Source organism: Dromiciops gliroides, chromosome 5 (genome assembly GCF_019393635.1).
Source record: "Dromiciops gliroides isolate mDroGli1 chromosome 5, mDroGli1.pri, whole genome shotgun sequence".
Classification (NCBI taxonomy): domain Eukaryota; kingdom Metazoa; phylum Chordata; class Mammalia; order Microbiotheria; family Microbiotheriidae; genus Dromiciops; species Dromiciops gliroides.
Window position 1 is genome coordinate 226,841,325 of NC_057865.1, and position 18,942 is coordinate 226,860,266.

At 46.2% G+C, this 18,942-nt stretch overlaps 1 protein-coding gene across 1 annotated transcript in view; it reads right to left on the bottom strand.

The window, feature by feature from the left end:
* Nucleotides 1-637: 637 nt before the first annotated feature.
* The window catches only part of CTDSP2 (CTD small phosphatase 2), a 30,042-nt gene continuing 11,737 nt past the window's right edge, over nucleotides 638-18,942 (bottom strand). The window contains exons 2-8 of the mRNA XM_043965715.1: nucleotides 11,132-11,280; nucleotides 9,412-9,450; nucleotides 8,680-8,781; nucleotides 7,279-7,335; nucleotides 5,655-5,747; nucleotides 5,349-5,534; nucleotides 638-4,814 (exon numbers count right to left, since the gene is read on the bottom strand). Of these exons, the coding sequence (XP_043821650.1) occupies nucleotides 4,689-4,814; nucleotides 5,349-5,534; nucleotides 5,655-5,747; nucleotides 7,279-7,335; nucleotides 8,680-8,781; nucleotides 9,412-9,450; nucleotides 11,132-11,280 (752 nt within the window). The 3' untranslated portion in view covers nucleotides 638-4,688. The remainder of the gene's footprint in view (nucleotides 4,815-5,348; nucleotides 5,535-5,654; nucleotides 5,748-7,278; nucleotides 7,336-8,679; nucleotides 8,782-9,411; nucleotides 9,451-11,131; nucleotides 11,281-18,942) is intronic.

An 18,942-nucleotide genomic window follows, 5' to 3' on the forward strand; every position in this document is an offset into this window, starting at 1 on the left:
GCCATATCATAGATGGGGATCCATTAAGCTGATAGATACTGTATGACAGACAGAAGCCAAAACAAACAACAGATACAGTACCAGGAAATTCTGGACTTGCTCTGCTGAGAAAAGGACCCTGGGAACCTGGGAGCCAGAACCCAGCTATCAGAGTAAGGAATACTCTCAGGGAGGGAGGCCAAAGATCTGAAGTGAAGCCTGGGAATGAGGTTTGTTTTTTTCCCTAAAACCAGCCTCTCCCTCCTGGAGGTTACCCTCGGTTTCAACAGATGGGCTCGGCCATTTTCAGGGGGAGCCAAAATGCTTGAAATGCGCGGGGACCCCAGGGTTCTTTTGGACTCCCTGGTCTCTCACAGAAAATCAACAGTAAAATGTAGGTCATTGTTCAAGAACCAGATGGGAGTGGAAATCATTCCAAATGGTCTGGTTGGGGAGGGAGGTGAGAATGGGGAGAGGGGGTACATGTAACCCATGGGAGAAGCCCATGTTGGGCCCAAAGTGGGTTTTCTCCACTGCAGTCAGTTGGTTAGAATCTTGCTGGCACAGCAGATCTAAATGTAGCCTATCTGGGGAAGGGTGCCTTTCATGACAACATGTACATGCTGGTTCAGGTACACAACCACAGGGCTATTCCTGGTTGGGTTTTTTAAAAAAAAAACCTTTTTATTATTTAATTGCAAGTAATACAAATATTCCAAAAATATAAACAGACACTTAATGGCGTCAAACATTTCAAGTTTTGGAATAAAACAAATTTCTCCAAGAAACCATTAATCTGTAACCAGGGTAGTCAGAATCCTATAGCACAGGTGATGTGGGGTGCAGCCTCCCGCCCCGCCCCTCAAGTGGAAGAGCAGCACAAGATGGAGTAACTCTCACACGTAGGGTCCTTCTGAGCAGAAAGGCTTGCCTTTGAGGCTGGAAGAGAAAAGTGTGTCCTCTCCAGGGAAAAAGGCCCAGATTCATTAGAGAAGGAGGCTGGCCAACCAGCACCCCCTGCAGAACCCAGGTTTGAGTAAGGCCAACTGCTTTTTAAAAGCTCTGTCCCGCAGAGGTGACTGAGTCATGAACGAACTCCATGACAGCTGGGGACTCTGCAGTAACAATCGAGCCAGACACCCTGGGTTCCCCTTATTCTCCCCAGAAACCCTGGAGGCAGTGGGAATTGTATAGAGGTACTTAGTCTCTTATTTTCCCAAACCTTACTGGTTCAATACAAAGGGAGATACTCTACCCATGGCTTGAGCATGGAGAATTCTTTAATATGGCACAAGGGGCTCCCAGGAGAGAAGGCATTAGGACAGGGCTGGGCAAGCCAGGGGGCTGGCTACTTTTTTTAGACTTTCCATGATTAGCACATCCAAAGTTTCTGGGTTCTTATATAAAACAGTAAAGGTAAATTTACAAGTTTACAAAATAGTCAACATCTTTGGGAGGCGGGAGGGAGCTAAAAAGTCCCAGACAACTCTTAAGGCAAATTTACCCAAGGATATTTCTTTCCCTGTTCAACAATTAAACATACAAGTTCATGGCCCAATTCTAAAAATCTTTCAGGTCCAGGACACTGCTCTCTTTACCTCCCCAGCCTGGGATCTACAGGCCTCTGAAGAGCATCCTCTCTACAATGTGCAGAGTTGAGACGCTTAACCCTGACCCTCTCCCAAACTGGCCCTTTGTTTAAAGCTTCCCCCTATGAGAGGGATGTGAACATCAGGCTCTTTCTAAACAGAAGCCCAATCAGAGACAACTATTGTGTCACTGAAGAGGCAACTTAAAGAACTACATTTGGCAGAAGGGTGTACTCCTGTAGCAGTTGGTCTATGTGTAGGATGATCTCTCTAATGAAGCATTAGCTCTTTAGCTGAGACCTAGTTTAAATGGGGCACCCTGGCTGAGCTCTGCTCATAGCCAAGTGAGGTAAAGAACTCTGGTCATCCTTGGTTGAGAAGACCTCCACTTGCTTAAGAACTCTTGCGGGGGGAGTGGGGGGGGGGGGAATGGTGTACCCACAGGGACCCAGCCCTGGCTCTTTCCAAGAGTAAACTTGCCACTCCTTTAGTAGTAACTCCTCTTGGGACCTGGGTTTGAAAACCCTGCCAAACCTATGACACACTACTACCCAAATTATTGTTTCAAACTGCTTTGGGCTGGCCCAGGCTGGCATAAGGTCCTGTTCAAATCTGGCAGAGGTGAATGAGTGACACTTCTCTGAGGGAACATGCTTTAGCTGGAAGACCATGAAGACTGGCTAGAGGGTCCAGGGTGCAGGATATATGTACAGTTGAATAAAAACGAATTGCTGTACGTACCAGTAGGCCAGGAAACATGGACATTTGGTGCAGGACACTCAAAGGGTTATCTCAAGTAGAAGCAACATAGGAATGTCGGCATTACCCTTCCCCCTGCCTTCTTTAGAATCATACTCACAGCAGCAAGGGGCCCAGGAACAGAGGCTTAGGAATGTCTTTCATTATTGCTCATTGAGTGTGTTTCAGGAAGTTAAAGTCTCAAAAAGTCCCTAATGACAAAGGCGGGTGGGTCAGGAACTCCACCTTGAGAAGCGGTAGATAATGGCCTGGAGGTGAGTAGGTTTAAGTCCCAAATCTAGCTCCCTCCCCTCAACTCTCTGGTGACAGCTGGGCCTCAGAATCTGGTAGGAAGTATGGGGTAGATGATTAGGTTGGTTTGAACTTTGTCAGCACCCAGGCTCACCCTCCATTTATACTCAGAGGACAAGTCTTAGGAAACGCTGCCACAGAGTAGTAGCTGGAGAGAGAAAATGGACTCTGGGGAAATTGTGTTCTCTATCTCCAGTGTTTGGGTCCCTGGACATGTGCTCCATGGCACTACCTTGGTATATAAAACAAAGGAGAAAAGATGGAAACGTGACGACAACGGAGGGAATCAGAATCGCACCAAGATTGGGTTCAAGAAGGACTAACCAGAATCACACCAAAACACAAAAAAGCTGTTTTCCCTGCATCTTCATCCACCTGGCCATTTCCTGAAGCCCCCACCCCCACCCCCGCCCCTAGACCTCCAGAAAGCATATAAAAGTCAGAGAGAATGGTGGGGAAGAATCCTAAGTTTTAAGTGTACTGTACCTGAAGCAGTGTGGAGTTTCTTCAGGGAAAGGTAGGAAAATTGGCTCCTAATTACCTCTTAGGTGATCTTCCTTTGGGTTCCACACCACACCCATTCCAGCAGAAGCCAAGGCTATAGCAGAACGCGATTACAAGATAGCACTGCTTACTTGGGGTTCGCCTTATGACATCCCCAAAGTGCTTCCCAATTCATCAGAACTCTCTAAACTTGGAAAGCGATTCCATTTTGTACAGGTGACTTAATAAGAACTAATGCTTCCTTTAAAAAGAGCCCCGGACATCACACGGACTCTGAAGTGCACACAGATTTTGAAACCTCACACCTGAGCATGCCTTGGGTCTACTTTCTTTGCTGTGTCACTAAGGCATCTGCAGGAAGCTCGTACACCACAATGAAGAGAACCGACTGTTCTTTCTCACTGTTTATTTCCCACCTAAGGGACACGGGTATCTTTGAGGCTGCCCATGCAAAGGCCTCACTGTCCCATCCCTCCTAAAATTCAATGCCTGGAAGATGAAACGAGAAAGGATTCTGCTCAAGGAATTGGAAGAGCATCAATGGCATGAAAACTGCTCCTTCCTGTTCCTTTGAAGGATCCCTGAAAAGAATCGTTCTCTAGACTCCTCTCAAGATCTATAATCTGATCCCTGACTCAGAGTAATAGAATTTCTGGCTTGCAAAAGTCCTACTAAGCACTGGAAACAAGCCTCTGACTCCCTCATCCCCCAGCTTTCAGCCCAGAGCCCAAGATGCTTTCAGCAACAAACCAAGCCCCACAATCCATTTTTAGAAAGAGAACTTTAAAAGAGTCCCATCAAATGAAATCAATTCTCTGTCCTCCTTCAAGGGTAAGGGAGATCTCTTGCCCATGCTTTCAGAAATGTAACTGGGGTGTGAAGTAGAGGGAAGGGAGGCCCGCAAGTCCCAGGCTAGTGGGAAAAGGCCAGGAAGGAGCTCTTGGCAGGTGGCAGTGATGGCCCCTTGCACCTGGTCCTCATGGCCATGTTGGTGAGGCCAAGGTCTAGGCTCATAGGACGTTTCAGAAATAATCTCTTTTTTCCAAGGTCACCACGGGTCCCGAGCAAAGTTTCTGAGTAGTGTGCATTTGGATCTGGTGCCGGTTTGCCTACACGTTATGCTGAGAGCAGCATACCCCCACCTCCTTGGCACAGGCCCTGCATACTAGGGAAGACTCGAGGTTTGGCAATAGAGCACTGAATGGTCTTTGTTCCCAGGAGAGGTCAACGGCTCTTGGACTGACTCTCTAGGGAGATGAGCTCTGGCTCAGGGGAGTTGGAGCCGTGATCATTGGCCTCTTCCCCAACCTGAATCATCACATCAAGGCGAGAAGGTGTCAGCGTCACACACATACACACATACGCACGCTCACAAAGTGTGTCCCTCTAGCGCCCGTTTCATGGAGCAGGGGTCCCGGTTGTCACTCATCTGCCGTTTGCCCACATCGTCACCTAACCTGCCCTAACTCACTTTCCAATTGTTTCTCCCATCCCTTCCTGGCTGAGAGCGAAGGCACAGTGTGTTACAGTCCCCTGCAGTCCTAGAGGCCGCTGAGCTTGAGAAGGCTATGGGGCCCTCAGCTGCCCAAGGCTGGTATAAACATCTTCTGCTCCGCTGAGCTCCTCAAAGATGGGGATCAAATTCAGCAGCTCCGTGTCTGCCATGTCATCAAACCAAGACTGCACAGGCACCTGCAGAGAAGGAACAAGCAGAATGAGGGGGTAGACATGGCCAGCACCCTGGGATTGAGTGGAGAGGTCACTGAATTTAAGGATTTCCCCCACCCCACTCTTCAATTTAGGTGAGTCCTGTTAGCCTTCTGTAAGTTAGGAAAGGTAATTTCTGGAAGTTAAAAAGGGACTAGAGGGGGCAGCTAGATGGCGCAGTGGTTAAAGCGCTGGCCCTGGATTCAGGAGTACCCGAGTTCAAATCCAGCCTCAGACACTTAACACTTACTAGCTCTGTGACCCTGGGCAAGTCACTTAACCCCCATTGCCCCGCCAAAAAAAAAGGGACTAGAATAACATTCCTGGGTATCTGCCATAAGTCAAGAAGACAAATCCTTGACATTGGACAGATCCTCACATGACGATTCTTTGCTGATGGCCTTTTCCCAGCTCAATTCATCCTACACGATAAACAGGATGTAAGTCTGTCAACCCTCCCTCTTCTCCATCTCAACTGTTAGCTGGGGCTGGAAAGAACTGAGACTCAAGTGCACTCACTGCATTCTCTGGGTGGAAAATGTACGAGGCAGGAGAATTGTCCAATATCAGGGTTTTCCTCAGGTCTCTCCCTAATCGGCTGAGGTCCTTGACATAGCAGCCCTGGTGGAACACACAAGACTCCCGGAAGAGGCGGGCCCGGAACACACCACACTGGTCCAAGAGATCGGTCACAGGGTCGGCATACTGAGGAGAAAGAGGAAATCCATGTTTGGCTCAGCCCTTCCTTCCCTGTGTGCCCCAGGTTATCACGCAGAAGCAGCAATCTCTTCTCTGCCTGCTGCCCTCCACCCTGTCCCAGGATACCTTGGCCAGGCTGGCAGTGAAGAGGACGCACTCAAACAACTCCCCCATTCGCCTCAGGAACTCATCCACATAAGGCCTCTTAAGTACATATACCTGGAGAAAACCAGAGGGAACTGTGAGAAGAGGCAAAGTTTGAAAGGTCTGGTAGTTTTCAGTAAAAGCGCACAACCAAAGTCATCTGACTCTTTTCCCAACGTGTTCCAAAGAACAGCAATGTGAGCTCAGACTTCACTTGTCCTGGGCAACTGGGCTGTTACAAATAGACACCTTCAGCCCTGCTGACCATGGCCGGGCTGATCAGCATCACTCACCTGTCCTCTCCTCTCATCACTAGGTTCCAACAGTTGGCTTGGTAGCCAAGACCACTTCCAAGGCAGAGTGTAGAAAATGAAAACATGGTGGGCAGGGCTGGCAGGGTGCAGTCAGCTGCCTCCAGAAACAAGTAATCAAGAATAGGCCTGCAGCTGGACACAGCCTATCCTGGATTACTTGAACCTGGCTGCAGCCTTGGCAGGATCTTCCTGTTGTCTTCACTTCTGGCAAGATGGTCTGTTGGAGTCACCAGTGGGCAAAAAGCAGCCTTGCTCTAATTCCACCTCCTTCAAAATCACTCCTGAATTGATGGGCAAAAGCCCCAAGTGCTTAGCTCTTCCCTCCTAGTCTTTCTTCTTACAAGTGCTTGCTGGCTTTCTTCCTCCTTCTCCCCTCATCCTCCACCCCTAAAACATTTATCTGTGGCTTCCGAGCACGCCTTGATTTAAATGCTTTTAATTTTGCTGTCCGTGTACGATGTTACTGGTGAGAGCTTACAAAATTGTAACTGGTCTCTCTCTTTTCCTCTCTTTCTGCATCTCATCTCACATGTCTGGGAAATGGCAATCATCCTGGCACTCACAATACCCTATTGCACCAAAGAGCCTTCCTTCCAAGGCTGGCTCACTTTGCCAGCCTCCTCTTGCTACCGTGCAACATGAATCTACAGCCAGTATGATTGCCCTCTTGTCAGAGTATGATGGTGGCCTCCTCCTTTTATCTCTGAAGCATCCCCCCAGCTCTTTCTACCTTCACACCCTACTAGAAGCTCCTCTCTGAGAATCCACCCCTCAATCCCTTCCTCTCACTGCTCAACTTTTCATGAGAACACTTTGAGCTTGTATATTCCTTGTACCATGTTCTCCTTTGTGGGGTGTTTTGTACACGGTCAGTCTTTTTCATGAGTGTATTCTGTGTTCCTACCTCGAGGGCCCTGGGGGCCAGACTCAGGTCTCTTTAGGCCCCACCAAAGAGTGCTGAGCTGATCAGCTATCGGCACCTAGCACCAATCCCAGTAAAGTGGGTGACAAAAGCCTTGTCATGCCAAGGATAGTGACCACCAGAAGAGCCTCATTGTCTCTGAGGATGTTTTTCTTCGCACTCTCAATGGGCCACAGGGACACCATTGTCCACCCCAAAATCTGTCCTGACCCTCCCAGGCTTTTTGACTGGTTGTTGTGCTGGCCAGGAGGCAGCCCTATGAGTCGGTGGTCTCTGGTTTACTCCCATGATCATATTTTGCTTAGACCCTGATCCACAGTGACTTCTGGCTCCAGGCCTCAAGCCCATCAACATGCAGGATCTTGCTTACCTGGTGAGTTGTCCCCTCAATCTCCACAGGCACTATAAAGTCAGCGTTGTTGATTGGCTGGATGGAAGAAAAGTCACGGAAGGGGTCAATACAGCAGAAAGTGGGGAGTCCGTTCTCAGTGAGTCTTGACCCCATCTTAAGACTTCTTGGTAGAAATGGCCAGGACTTCTCCATATTCCCCCCCCCACCCCCCCACCCCCCCACCCCCCGCCCCAATGCTTATGTCCAAACTGCTGCCACTGTTTGGTAAGACAAACAAAAGCTCCAAAGGCCACTCGGGCCCAGAGCACTGCAAACCAAGCACCTCGCCAGCTTACAAACTTGTCTGGGAATGTAGGGCCCTCACCACACCCACGTCCCCATGTTTTCATCACTGTTTTCTCTTCCTGGGCATAAAGCAGAATGTGGTTTGAATACCTGGGAGCCTAAGGGAAAGTCTTTCTTTCTCCTTTTTCTCCCCTGAACTAAGCAGGGGATGTCTTCATTAGATACAACATTCACTATTCTCATCCATGGCCAGACATTTCTACCTGTGTTGTCTTTCCTGCCCTTCCTGGCTAATCTCGCAGGGCTCACATAACACCAGTATTTAGGTAGAACTGAAAAGATTCTCAAGAAAACTAAGAGAAAGGAAAGAGAAGAAGGGTTTATTCTACTAGACCTGCTGCCTGTCCCCTTAGTTAGGGTATCATCCTGAATTGGGGTGGCAACAGCACTGAGCTGTTTGGCTTAGTAGAGGGCGAGTCATCCCTAACTGATATGGTCTCCAGATATTTATTTGGCAATCACAGGGGGCAGCTAGGTGGCACAGTGGTTAAAGCACTGGCCCTGGATTCAGGAGTACCTGAGTTCAAATCCGGCCTCAGACCCTTGACACTTACTAGCTGTGTGACCTTGGGCAAGTCACTTAACCCCCACTGCCCTGCCCCCCCCCCCCAAAAGAGGTGGGAGCTGGGCATAAAGAAAACCCAGCACTTCCCAATATCTATTTGGCAATCACAGAACTTGTAAAGCTGAGGTACACAAAATACCAGGGGGAACTCTCCCTCCTACCTGTCTGTTCTTCTCTCTCATCTAACAAATATCTACTATGTATAAGGCACTCATCTAGCTTTTCTAGCCCCAGTTCCTCCCTGGATTAGAGTGAATGACTTTGGGGGGGGGGGGGGAATGAGGGTTAAGTGATTTGCCCAGGGTCACACAGCAAGTTAAGTGTCAATTGTCTGAGGAAGGATTTGAACTCAGGTCCTCCTGAATCCAGGGCCAGTGCTTTATCCACTGTACCTCCTAGCTGCACCCTCATCTAGCTTTTGTATCCACTATCCTTACCTACGTTTCAGTGATCATGATAACCTCCTGATCTGAACACAGGAATAGCAAGGGCCTGAGAAGTCAGACTACCTTAAAGGAACTATGCACGAGGGTCTCGTCCAGGTCAATGACCACACAGATCCTTCCTTGATCTTGTTGCGTCACCTCTGGGAGCAAGCATGTTCCTGGGATCTGAAAACAAAATCAAGCTGCTATCATTTTCCAAATGAGAAAAATAGGTTCCCCTCAGGAAAACTGGGAAGGACAGAAGCACTGCAATAGCCTGCCCAGGGTATGAAGGTTTGGTTCAGCTCGAGAATAGACTACAGGAACCACCTGGAAGAGGAAACCCTTGGAAGAGAAAGGAGCCAAGGAATGGACTGGAGAAAGAATTTTTTAAAAGTATTCATTCCCGCAGCCCAGACATGCATGAAAACTCTAGTCAGAGCAGATTCCCTAGTTTTTTAACCTTCCCAGAGAAATGGTCAATCAGGGAGAAACCTGAAGATTTCTCCTTAGGGAACAGAATTGGCCAAAGGAAGAATCACCAGCTTGACATATAGAGTCATCAATTTCAAGTTTGTAGCATCAGTAGAAATACTTTGCTCCCTAGATTCTTATAGCTGGAGGCTCTGAGAAGGAAGCATTCTTCACCCCCCCCCCCCCCCCCCCCGCCAGTGTATTCACTGTCCAACAGAGACAAGAACATCAATCCCCAAAGCCAACTTTAGGGCTTTTCTGGCTTTTCTATAAGCTTGCCAAAGGGCAGGAAGTTGGCCTGGGCACTTATTTTTCTCAGGGCCAGACTCAGAATTTAAATACCTGGTAAAACTGGTACTGAAGACACTGGAGGAGATCCGACTAGAAAGAGAAAGTGAAAAGTATCAGTGAAAGAACCTCCCATTTTCCCCCTCCCATATTCTCTGAGCCTTCTGTTTCAGACACCAGGCCTAAAAAACAACTTCCCCTTCATACTGCAACCACCTGGTGGAAATGAGACAACATCAGATTTCCTTCCTCAGGGCAGTGTAAGGTGGCTCCCTTGAGGGGAAGCCACCCTAGTTATGCCAAAAAAAAAAAGACTTGGAGTTGGGCAGTTACAAATGAAGGAAAGGGAGCATTAGGGGTCTAAATGAAATTTAGTCAGTTCCCATTCTCACATTTGTTGGACTGGTCTGGGAATTCTCAGCTTTCTCTATTTTTTTTTTTAAAGAAAGATACTAAGGAAAAGAACTAGATTAGGGACTGGCTCAGGATATAATGTGTGTGTAAGAGGTAGACTCAGAGTCTAAGCTCACTCATAATACTGGAATCTGGGTCTCTTGCTTTGCCCCTGAACTCAAGGGTCTCCATGTAAGCATTATATATGACATACTCCCCAGGGATATGATAATTTGGAATAATGGTCTATCCAAACTTAGGACATCCTTAGAAAACTTGAATCATAGTGTTTTTAGGGAAAAATGATTTTTATTAATTTGCTTTCTCAATGCTGTTTTGTGGAGGTTGTCTCAAAGGAAGTTGGCTCCCCAAAATCTAAAGCATAAGTTTAATTTTTTTTTTTTTTTGGGCAGAGCAATGAGGGTTAAGTGACATGCCCAGGGTCACACAGCTAGTAAGTGTCAGATGTCTGAGGCCAGATTTGAACTAAGGTTCTCCTGAATCCAGGGCTGGTGTTTTATCCACTGCACCACCTAGCTGCCCATAAGTTCAAATTCTTAAGACAACCATAACCAAAAAACCCCAAAGCTACAATGAGGTATAAAAGTTGCTACTTCAAATTGGCTACCTCTGGCTAGAAAACATACTCTCCTCCCTTGAGGATATTATAATCTAGCTGAGGGGGAAAAAAAAAAGAGAATTTATGTTCCAAAGTCTCTACACAGAAATGCAGATTAACATAGTATAAGCTAAATCCACTAAATGCTGAGGAAAATGCTATACAGTAAAGAAGGGAGTTGAGGTTCGTAAGGTTAATCATGGAAGGCTTTCTTTAAAGGAAAAGGGACATTTAGGGAGTGATTTTTTGAGGAAGAGAATATGAGTGTGGGCTAGAAGAACTGTTCTGAGTTTTACAGCTGACTCAACAGATGTGACCAGAGAGGGGGAAGAGACCAGAACTCCCTAACTTCTATTGGGGTAGTCAACCAGGGACTTAACTGGGTTAGGGAGTCATGGGGTCAAGGCAACAGTGGCTGGCACCTTGCAGTCATGTGTGATAGCCTGAACATGTAGAATTAGAAATAAGATGGACAACTCTAAGCAACTGCTTCTGTCTACTTTATTATTTTGTTGTTGTTGGGGTTTTTTTGGTGAGGCAATGGGGGTTAAGTGACTTGCCCAGGGTCACACAGCTAGTAAGTGTCAAGGGTCTGAGGCTGGATTTGAACTCAGGTCCTCCTGAACCCAGGGCTGGTGCTTTATCCACCGCGCCACCTAGCTGCCCCTACTTCTGTCTACTTTAGGCCACAGTGTTGACATTTTCATGGTCTTTCCACTACAGGCTCCCCAACCCCCACCACTACTGAGAGATCCCTATTACCTTGGCAATGGTGTTGGTTTCCTCCTTGTATGAGGTGAGCTCATTGCTGCAGCCTGACTGGCCAACATGTTGGGCACGGAAGCAACAGAAAAGTGCCTTAAAGATGTTACGTCCACGAGGCTTCTTGGGAGAGGACTTGGAGACCAGACCTACAACAGAGATGGTGACAAGGTGTGAGCTGAAGTGCATGGATCCAGTTACCACTCCTCTTCTTCCTGTGGGATGCCCATAATGGCAGAGTTTCTTGTTCTTATTTATCCTCCCAGCATCCTCATTCAGTGGGCAGAGAAGCTCAAAGGTGCTGGCGCAAGGGACTGAAGTACAGAGGATGTTCTCCTAACCTCAGAAAATGAAGCCAGGGCAGGAACTCAGGCATCCTGATTCCCAGCTTGATGTGCTACTTTCCCCTTGAGTTGTGCCTTCCAGCACCCAATATGTTGAAGCCATTCACAAAGTTAAACTGATGAAGACCAAAGAAATGGCAGTAATTGGGAAGTGCAGGTTCACACAAAACCAATGTGTTTCAGGTACAACCATCCCTCTCCAACAGAGAAAGGTGAGATTTCCCAGTCCATTAGCTGATTTCGCCAATGTGGAGTTCCCATTCAGCATCAAGCTGAAAGCCACAAACTCACAGGATTAAGCTTTCTTTTCCCCCTCAAATCCCCTCCCTCCACAGCCAATTTCCTTGGAAGATGTAGGACTCTTACTCACATATGGATTATCCACTTGCAGTGGCTATAGCAACTCCTGGTTGCCTTCCTCACCTTTGCTCAGCAGACTGTGTTCCTTTACCACCTAACCAATTAAAATCTGAGGTTAGGCAGAACATTACCTGTAAGATTAACCCAATATTCCAGTGGCCCTCTTCAATGCAAATTGCAACCTATTCATGTCTGTCCATTCTATGTAACTCCTGTCCATTTCCTGCCATAAATCCACCAAAGGGGGTCCACCTTCTAATCCACTGTGTAGAAAAGCACTGTGGGTTAGTCAGCCATACTTGCCAGGGAGTATGGTTCAGTGGAAAGAACGCTGACTTAGGGTCAGCAGACTTAGATTCAAAACCTAGATCTATCACTACCTTGATGACCTCAGGCAAATCACTTCATTCCTCTAGGTCTTGGTTTCTTTTTTCTTTTCTTTCTTTTTTTTTTTTGGTGGGGCAATTGGGGTTAAGTGACTTGCCCAGGGTCACACAGCTAGTAAGTGTCCCACCACATATCTACCTCTGCAACTCCTGCTTTATAATTAACAAACTCCCCTTCATGTTATCTATCTATCGATCACTATCTACCTATTTTTTTTCGGGACAATGAGGGTTAAGTGACTTGCCCAGGGTCACAAAGCTAATAAGTATCAAGTGTCTGAGGCCAGATTTGAACTCAGGTCCTCTTGAATCCAGGGCCAGTGCTTTATCTACTGTGCCACCTAGCTGCCCCCTCCCCTTCATTTTAGATTTCTTTCTCATATACTTCCTTCCATTTCCTACCATCCACTGACCTGATTTATTCTTCACATTCCCCCTCCCAATACTGCATTCTTAGTCATCCTTTGCAGTATTGGTCACATTTTCTCTCACACTACCACCAGATTCTGCCTTTCCACAACTCACTAATCTCATAAAGAGGAGTCAAAATATTTCTTCTTCCTGTTACAGCAACCTTTTTCTTTGAGGTTCACTCTATCCAAATGTACGGCCCAATCCAAATCCTGGTCATGGTTATTTATTGCCCTTCAGACATTTCTCCCTATTTTCTCAACGTATGGAGTGCCTGGGTCACATTCTCCCCCTCCATACCAACTCCTGCCCTGACAGTAAGGACTTCACATACATGTCCAGCATACAGCCTAACTTCCAAGTTCCTCAATCTACTGAATCCCCCTGACTTGTCTTTTACTCTACACACACGAATGGTCACATGCTTAGTCCTGCCATCATCCATGAGCAAGAACCCTAAACTGCCTCATTCAATCATAATCATTTATCATTCCAACTCTTCCTATACCTTCCTCCTCTTAAATCTTCACTATCTCCTCCAATATTCCCCCCTACTTCAGTATTTTCCTCCAACAGTATCACCCCAGCTCTTTCCCAATCTCAACTCTAAAGTTGGGTAATTCAGGTGCTTTTGCCCTTTGTCCTATCACTGCTCAGGCCTTAATAAACCCAACTCTGGCTGTTGTGATTCACAGGCTGCTGCAGCAATGATGTTGATTTCCTCCACTTGTATCTAATCTCTCTACAATGAGGGGCTCCATCCTTCTTCACCACCGTACCTGTTTGCCCTCCTCTTCTGTTCTCAAGTCCTCCACACCACTGCTCCTCCCACTCTCCACCATTTAACTGAGGAAATCAAGGCCATTTGCTGGGAGCTCCCTCTTCTTCCTTTCTCTTTATCTCAGAGTCTCTTGACACCATCCCCTGATATTCCTTCTTCCCTCCAGTCTCTGAAGGGGTGGCCCCTCCCATCAAGGTCAACCCCTTTACCTATACCCTTGATGCCTTCCCCTCCAGTCTTCTCCAGTAAACTGTGCAAATGATTATCTCCATCTCTGATTTCCAATGTCCTTCTACTAGCTCCTTGCCTGCTGCTTATCAATATACCTAAGTCTACTCTATCCATGAAAAACCCTCCCAAGAATTTACCATCCCCACTACCTAATGACTATTAGATATCTCCACTCTTTCCCCCATTTTCATCCAAACCCCTTGAAAAATAAAACCTATTACTTGATGTTTCCACCTCTCCCACCCTCCCTAAAAGACTGAGTGTCTCTGTCTCACTCATCTTCTAAGTGCAATGGCTATTCACAGGCCCAATCCCCCTTACTGCTCAGTATGGAAGCTTTGCCCAGTTCCATTTCTGTCCTAGTATGGACACCTGATTGGATAACTCCACCACAGCTCAGAACTCCTGAGCTCAAGAGATTCCCCTAGCCTGTCTTCCCTGTAGCAGGGATTATAGGTGTGTGCCACCATGCATGCCCTCGCCTCTCATTTTCTACTATACCCATAGCAATTTGGCCTCTGACCTCACATTTCAGTTGAAATTGCTTGCCCAAAAGTTACCCATTGGTCTCTAAATTGTGAAACTTAATGGCTTGTTCTTTTTTTTATGGGGCAACAAGGGTTAAGTGACTTGCCCAGGGTCACACAGCTAGTAAGTATCAAGTGTCTAAGGCCAGATTTGAACTCAGGTCCTCCTGAATCCAGGGTCAATCCTTTATTCACTACGCCACCTAAACTGCCCCCAATGGCTTGTTCTTATCTCATCCTTTGAGACATTTCTGCAGCATTTGATCCTTTTATCTGCTTTTTCTTCTTCAATATGTTCTCCTTTTTGGATTTTCCTAACACATTTCTCTTTGGATTTTCTTGCTACCTACCTGGCAGACTTCTCTTTTTCAGTTTACTTTGCTGGATCTTCATTCCTATCCCATTCCCTAACTGCTATGGCCCAAGACTCATTTCTATACCTTTTCTCACTTTACTTTTTTGGTGACTTTGGCTCCCATGGATTCAATTATTGCCCCAATGCAGATGATTCCAAGTTTGATATATCCAGCCCTACTTGCTCTCCTAAGCTCCAATCCCACATCCCCAGCTGTCTATTAGACATTTTGAACTGCACATCTTATAGGCATCTTAAATTCAACATGTCTAAAATAGAACTCTCCCCCCAAAATAACACCCCCCCCCACCTCATTCCTCTTCTGAATTTCCATTTCTGTTGAAGGTACTACCATCCTTCTGGTCAGCCAGGTTTACAACCTTAGACTATTCACTCTTACTTATCCCACATATCTACTCATGGAAAATGTTATTTCTATCTCTGTGACATCTCTAGCACCCATCCCTCTTTTGCCACTCATACAGCTACCCTTCATTACCTCTCACCTCACCTGGACTATTGCAATACTCCCTACTCCAATCCATCCTTCACACAACCACTAAGATGAGTTTCCTAAGGCACAGGTCTGACCATGTTTTCCCTCACACCTAAACTCCAGTGGCTTTCTATTATTTCTAGGATCAAATATAAGCTTCACTCTCTGGTACCTACTGCTCATGACAAATTTGCTCCTTCCTGCCTTTCCAGGCTTCTTCCTCCCCTTTACATACTTTATGGTCCAGTCACTGTCCTGCTTGTTTTTCTTCACCCCTGATTCTCTGTGCCTTTGTACTAGTTGACCTGTATGCCTGGAACATACTCCCTGCTCACTTCCACCTCTTGGAATACTCTGTTTCTTTCTTTTTTTTATAGTGGGGCAATGAGGGTTAAGTGACTTCCCCAAGGTCACACAGCTAGTAAGGGTCAAGTATCTGAGGCCGGATTTGAACTCAGGTCCTCCTGAATCCAGGGCTGGTGCTTTATCCACTGCGCCACCTAGTTGCCCAATACTTTGTTTCTTTAAGAATCATTCCAAACCTCATGTTCTTCATGAAATTTGCCCTGATCCCCTCAGCCTCTAGTGTCCTCCCTTTTTCCTGAAACTGCCTTGTATTTATTTTGCGTATATTCAGTATATTATCTATATTCTTATTATCTCTCCTATAAGCTTCTTGAGGGCAGGGACTTTTTACTTGTCTTTGCATTCTCATTTCTCTTTGTATGACCTTTCAATTAACAAATAATTCCTAATGGACTGAAACAAAAATGACTGAAAAATTATTTTCCATTTCTGAATCTCTGACTTTGCTCCCTCCAAATAGGATAGCTGAAACAAATAATGCTAACTCTTAGCCAGCAGGTGGTGCAAGAGACTCACACCCAGCACAGCAACGTGGCCAAGGCTTCAAGAAGCCATGAGAGACTTTATATGAAAGGAAATTTCACAGATGAAATGTCCTGAGTTCTGTAAAGTCTATCTTATGTCTGTTAGGCCATTGACCATCAATTCAGAGTTAGAAAGGAACTAAGATCTGGTCCAGATCTTTCATTTTACACAGGAAGAAAATGAGGCTCAAAGAGCGACTTATCCAGCGTCACACAGAGCTGGGATAGGAAGCCAGGTACACCGTACGAGCTCAAACAAGCATAATACGGTAGTAATAACACTTAGCATCTACGAAGTCAATGGCTTTCTTTACAACACCCTACTGGGTAGACAGTATAAATATTATCTCCATTTAAGAGATGCGAAAAAGGAGGCTCTGAAGGATGCAGTTGTTTGTTCCAGGTCACAGAGCTATTAAAAGGCCAGTGTGTTTTGGACGCTGCCTATTGCCACCAAGTCAACCTGCTTGGCCTAAGTGAGTTACATGGAAACAAGAAAACCAAAGGCTCAATGTCTCTCTTTCTTTGTAAGGCAGAGATTCAATGGTGTTGAGGGTTTTTTGGTGGGGCAGTAGGGAACGTATGAAGCATAGAAGGTGAGACCTTTACAAAGATCACAAAGACAGACAGCTCGAGGATTCTGGTTCCAAATGATTATCCAGAGTCTTTATCCTTTGCCTTAGCAGAACTGGATTCTTAGAGTAGTTTCCACTTTTTGACTGGGCAGCCTCAATGACAGCCCCTTCTGAGGAAGGACAAGAAAACTTCACACTCCTCCCTCCTCCTTTAGGCCAAGCATGAAGCAGGAGTAGAACAGCTAACAGATACCAGACAACCTTGCTCAGTAACAACTCCCATTCAACAGGAACACCAACATGAAAGACAGAGGATTTCCGGCAGGTGCAGCCTGGGGTGACTGAGAGACCACAAACAGATGGTTTAAGTACCCACAACCTTTCCAAACTGCAAAGTTCAGAGTTCTCTCTTCCCCTTCATTCCCTGCTGTCCATCTACCACCTAAGATGGGTCAGGGCCAGAGCTCTCTTGCATTACTCCAGTATCTAAAATCATGGAAATGATAAAGATCTCACCAGCAACAAGCCGACTGTTTGATTTTCTCAGTGCATGAACCTATGAGGCTCATTCCCATCTGCCTAGCTCCATTCTAAAATCACAGAATCTCAGAATTGGATGGATCCCATAAAATCTTGGTTTTAGGAATTTCCAAGGTCTGAGCATAAAATGGCTGAAGTGATATTTGGTGCTCTTACTCCATCTCTAACAAACGTCTACATGAAGTGAACTCTTCAGAATACAGCAGCCAGTACTTACGGGGAAAGCTCATTGGCTTTTTCTGTTGTTTTTATTTAAGAATGTACGTGTGTGTATTATATAACTAGAACTCTAGTTCTGACTAAGGCAGTCATTTTTTATATCTGCTCTGATTGCAATGACACAGCACAGAAGAGGGAGCCATAGCTCAAAGATTAAGACCAGAACCACAATCCACAGCTGGAGACTTAGCTCCCTGCCTAACGTTTTTTTTTTTTTTTTGAAAAGTCAAACATCATGAGCTTCTCTCCATGACAGAATAGACCAAAAAGGCATTCAGCATTTTCTAAAGACAGAAGTAATCCTGAGAGCCAGGGAGTGAAGTGGGGGAGGGTAGCTCTGGGTCACAGAAGGGCATTAACCATAGTGAGGGCCCAGGCCCTTTATGCTCCTCCTCTAGTCAGACAGTTCAGACTAGCAAAATTAGCACATTAGGTTGGATGTTCAGATCAGTTGGTGGGGACTTCCCCCTCCAAGCTCTGAAATCTCAATTGAGAATCTCAGGTAAGTATAACAAAGATCATCAATTGATGAACTTTGGAAGACATAAAGAGCTTTGACCCCCAAAGTAAGACCAGGTCAGATCCTCGATTTAAATAGGGCTACTGTCCTGAGGGAGATGCAACAAAGGGCCGGTCTCCTAAACCAGTCAGCAAAGTCAATTTCACTAGCAAGAGACCTAATGGGTAGTGGGAGGGGTGGAGGAGGAGTTCTGTCTGTGGTCTTGGCTTCATTTCATCTGCCCTCAATTCTCCCTACAATTTCAGTTTTGGAGGACCTGATTCTTTATGCCTGTAATTCTAACAATTCACACTATGTCATGTTGAGAACTGATTAAAGGACTTGAATCTTCCAGGCCTTGGCTTAGTGTAATGGAAAGAACACCAGAGTCAGTATGGATTTGGTGGGCAAATCCTAGAGGCTTTATGCCTTGGTTTCTTCATCTATAAATGTGGTGGTGATGATGATCTTACCTACCATTTGGGTTATTATGTGGGTCAAATGAGATATGTTGCCTCTAAAAACAACTTGGGCAAAGTGCTACACAAATCCAAGGTATTATTAATTTGGGGAAATGATGCTAAATTCTTTTACTCTTCCCATAGATTGCTATACACCTGAAAGGCAAGAGAGGCTAGTAAAAAATGCCATGGGCTGGTGAGAAGACAGACTCTCTAGCTCTGGCCTAAGCTCTGCTCTACCTAAGCAGGCAATGAAATGCTGGAGGGTTGGGGAACTCTGCTCCAACCCCCAGTCTCATTGACTGCCCTGGGTTTGTTCTCCCAAGCAGACACCAAAGGGGGAGGAGTGCAGGGACAATAGAGAGAAGCCAGTGGGGGCTGGGAAGGGTGGGGGCCAGCCCTCAATTCTGGCTTTGTTTAGCTGGTTTAAAGGGGAAGAGGGAAACTACACACCAGGGAGGGATCTGAAACTTCAGTCAATTAGCCTTTCAAATCATTCCTTTCAGTCCAGCCTCAGCTTTGTGCTCCTCAAAGCCAGGTGCAGGGGACTGTCTTCCAGCAGAGTAAAGGGGGGATACTGGGGGCAGGCGGGTTGTAGCATTAGCGGTAGAGACTTCTCTTCAGTCAGGGAAGAAGACCACTGTGAGCCAGGGATCTTGGACACTTCTGACTACTCTATGGCACAGGTCAGGTCTGTAATTTTACTATAAACTAATAGTTTCCACAGGCTGAGAAG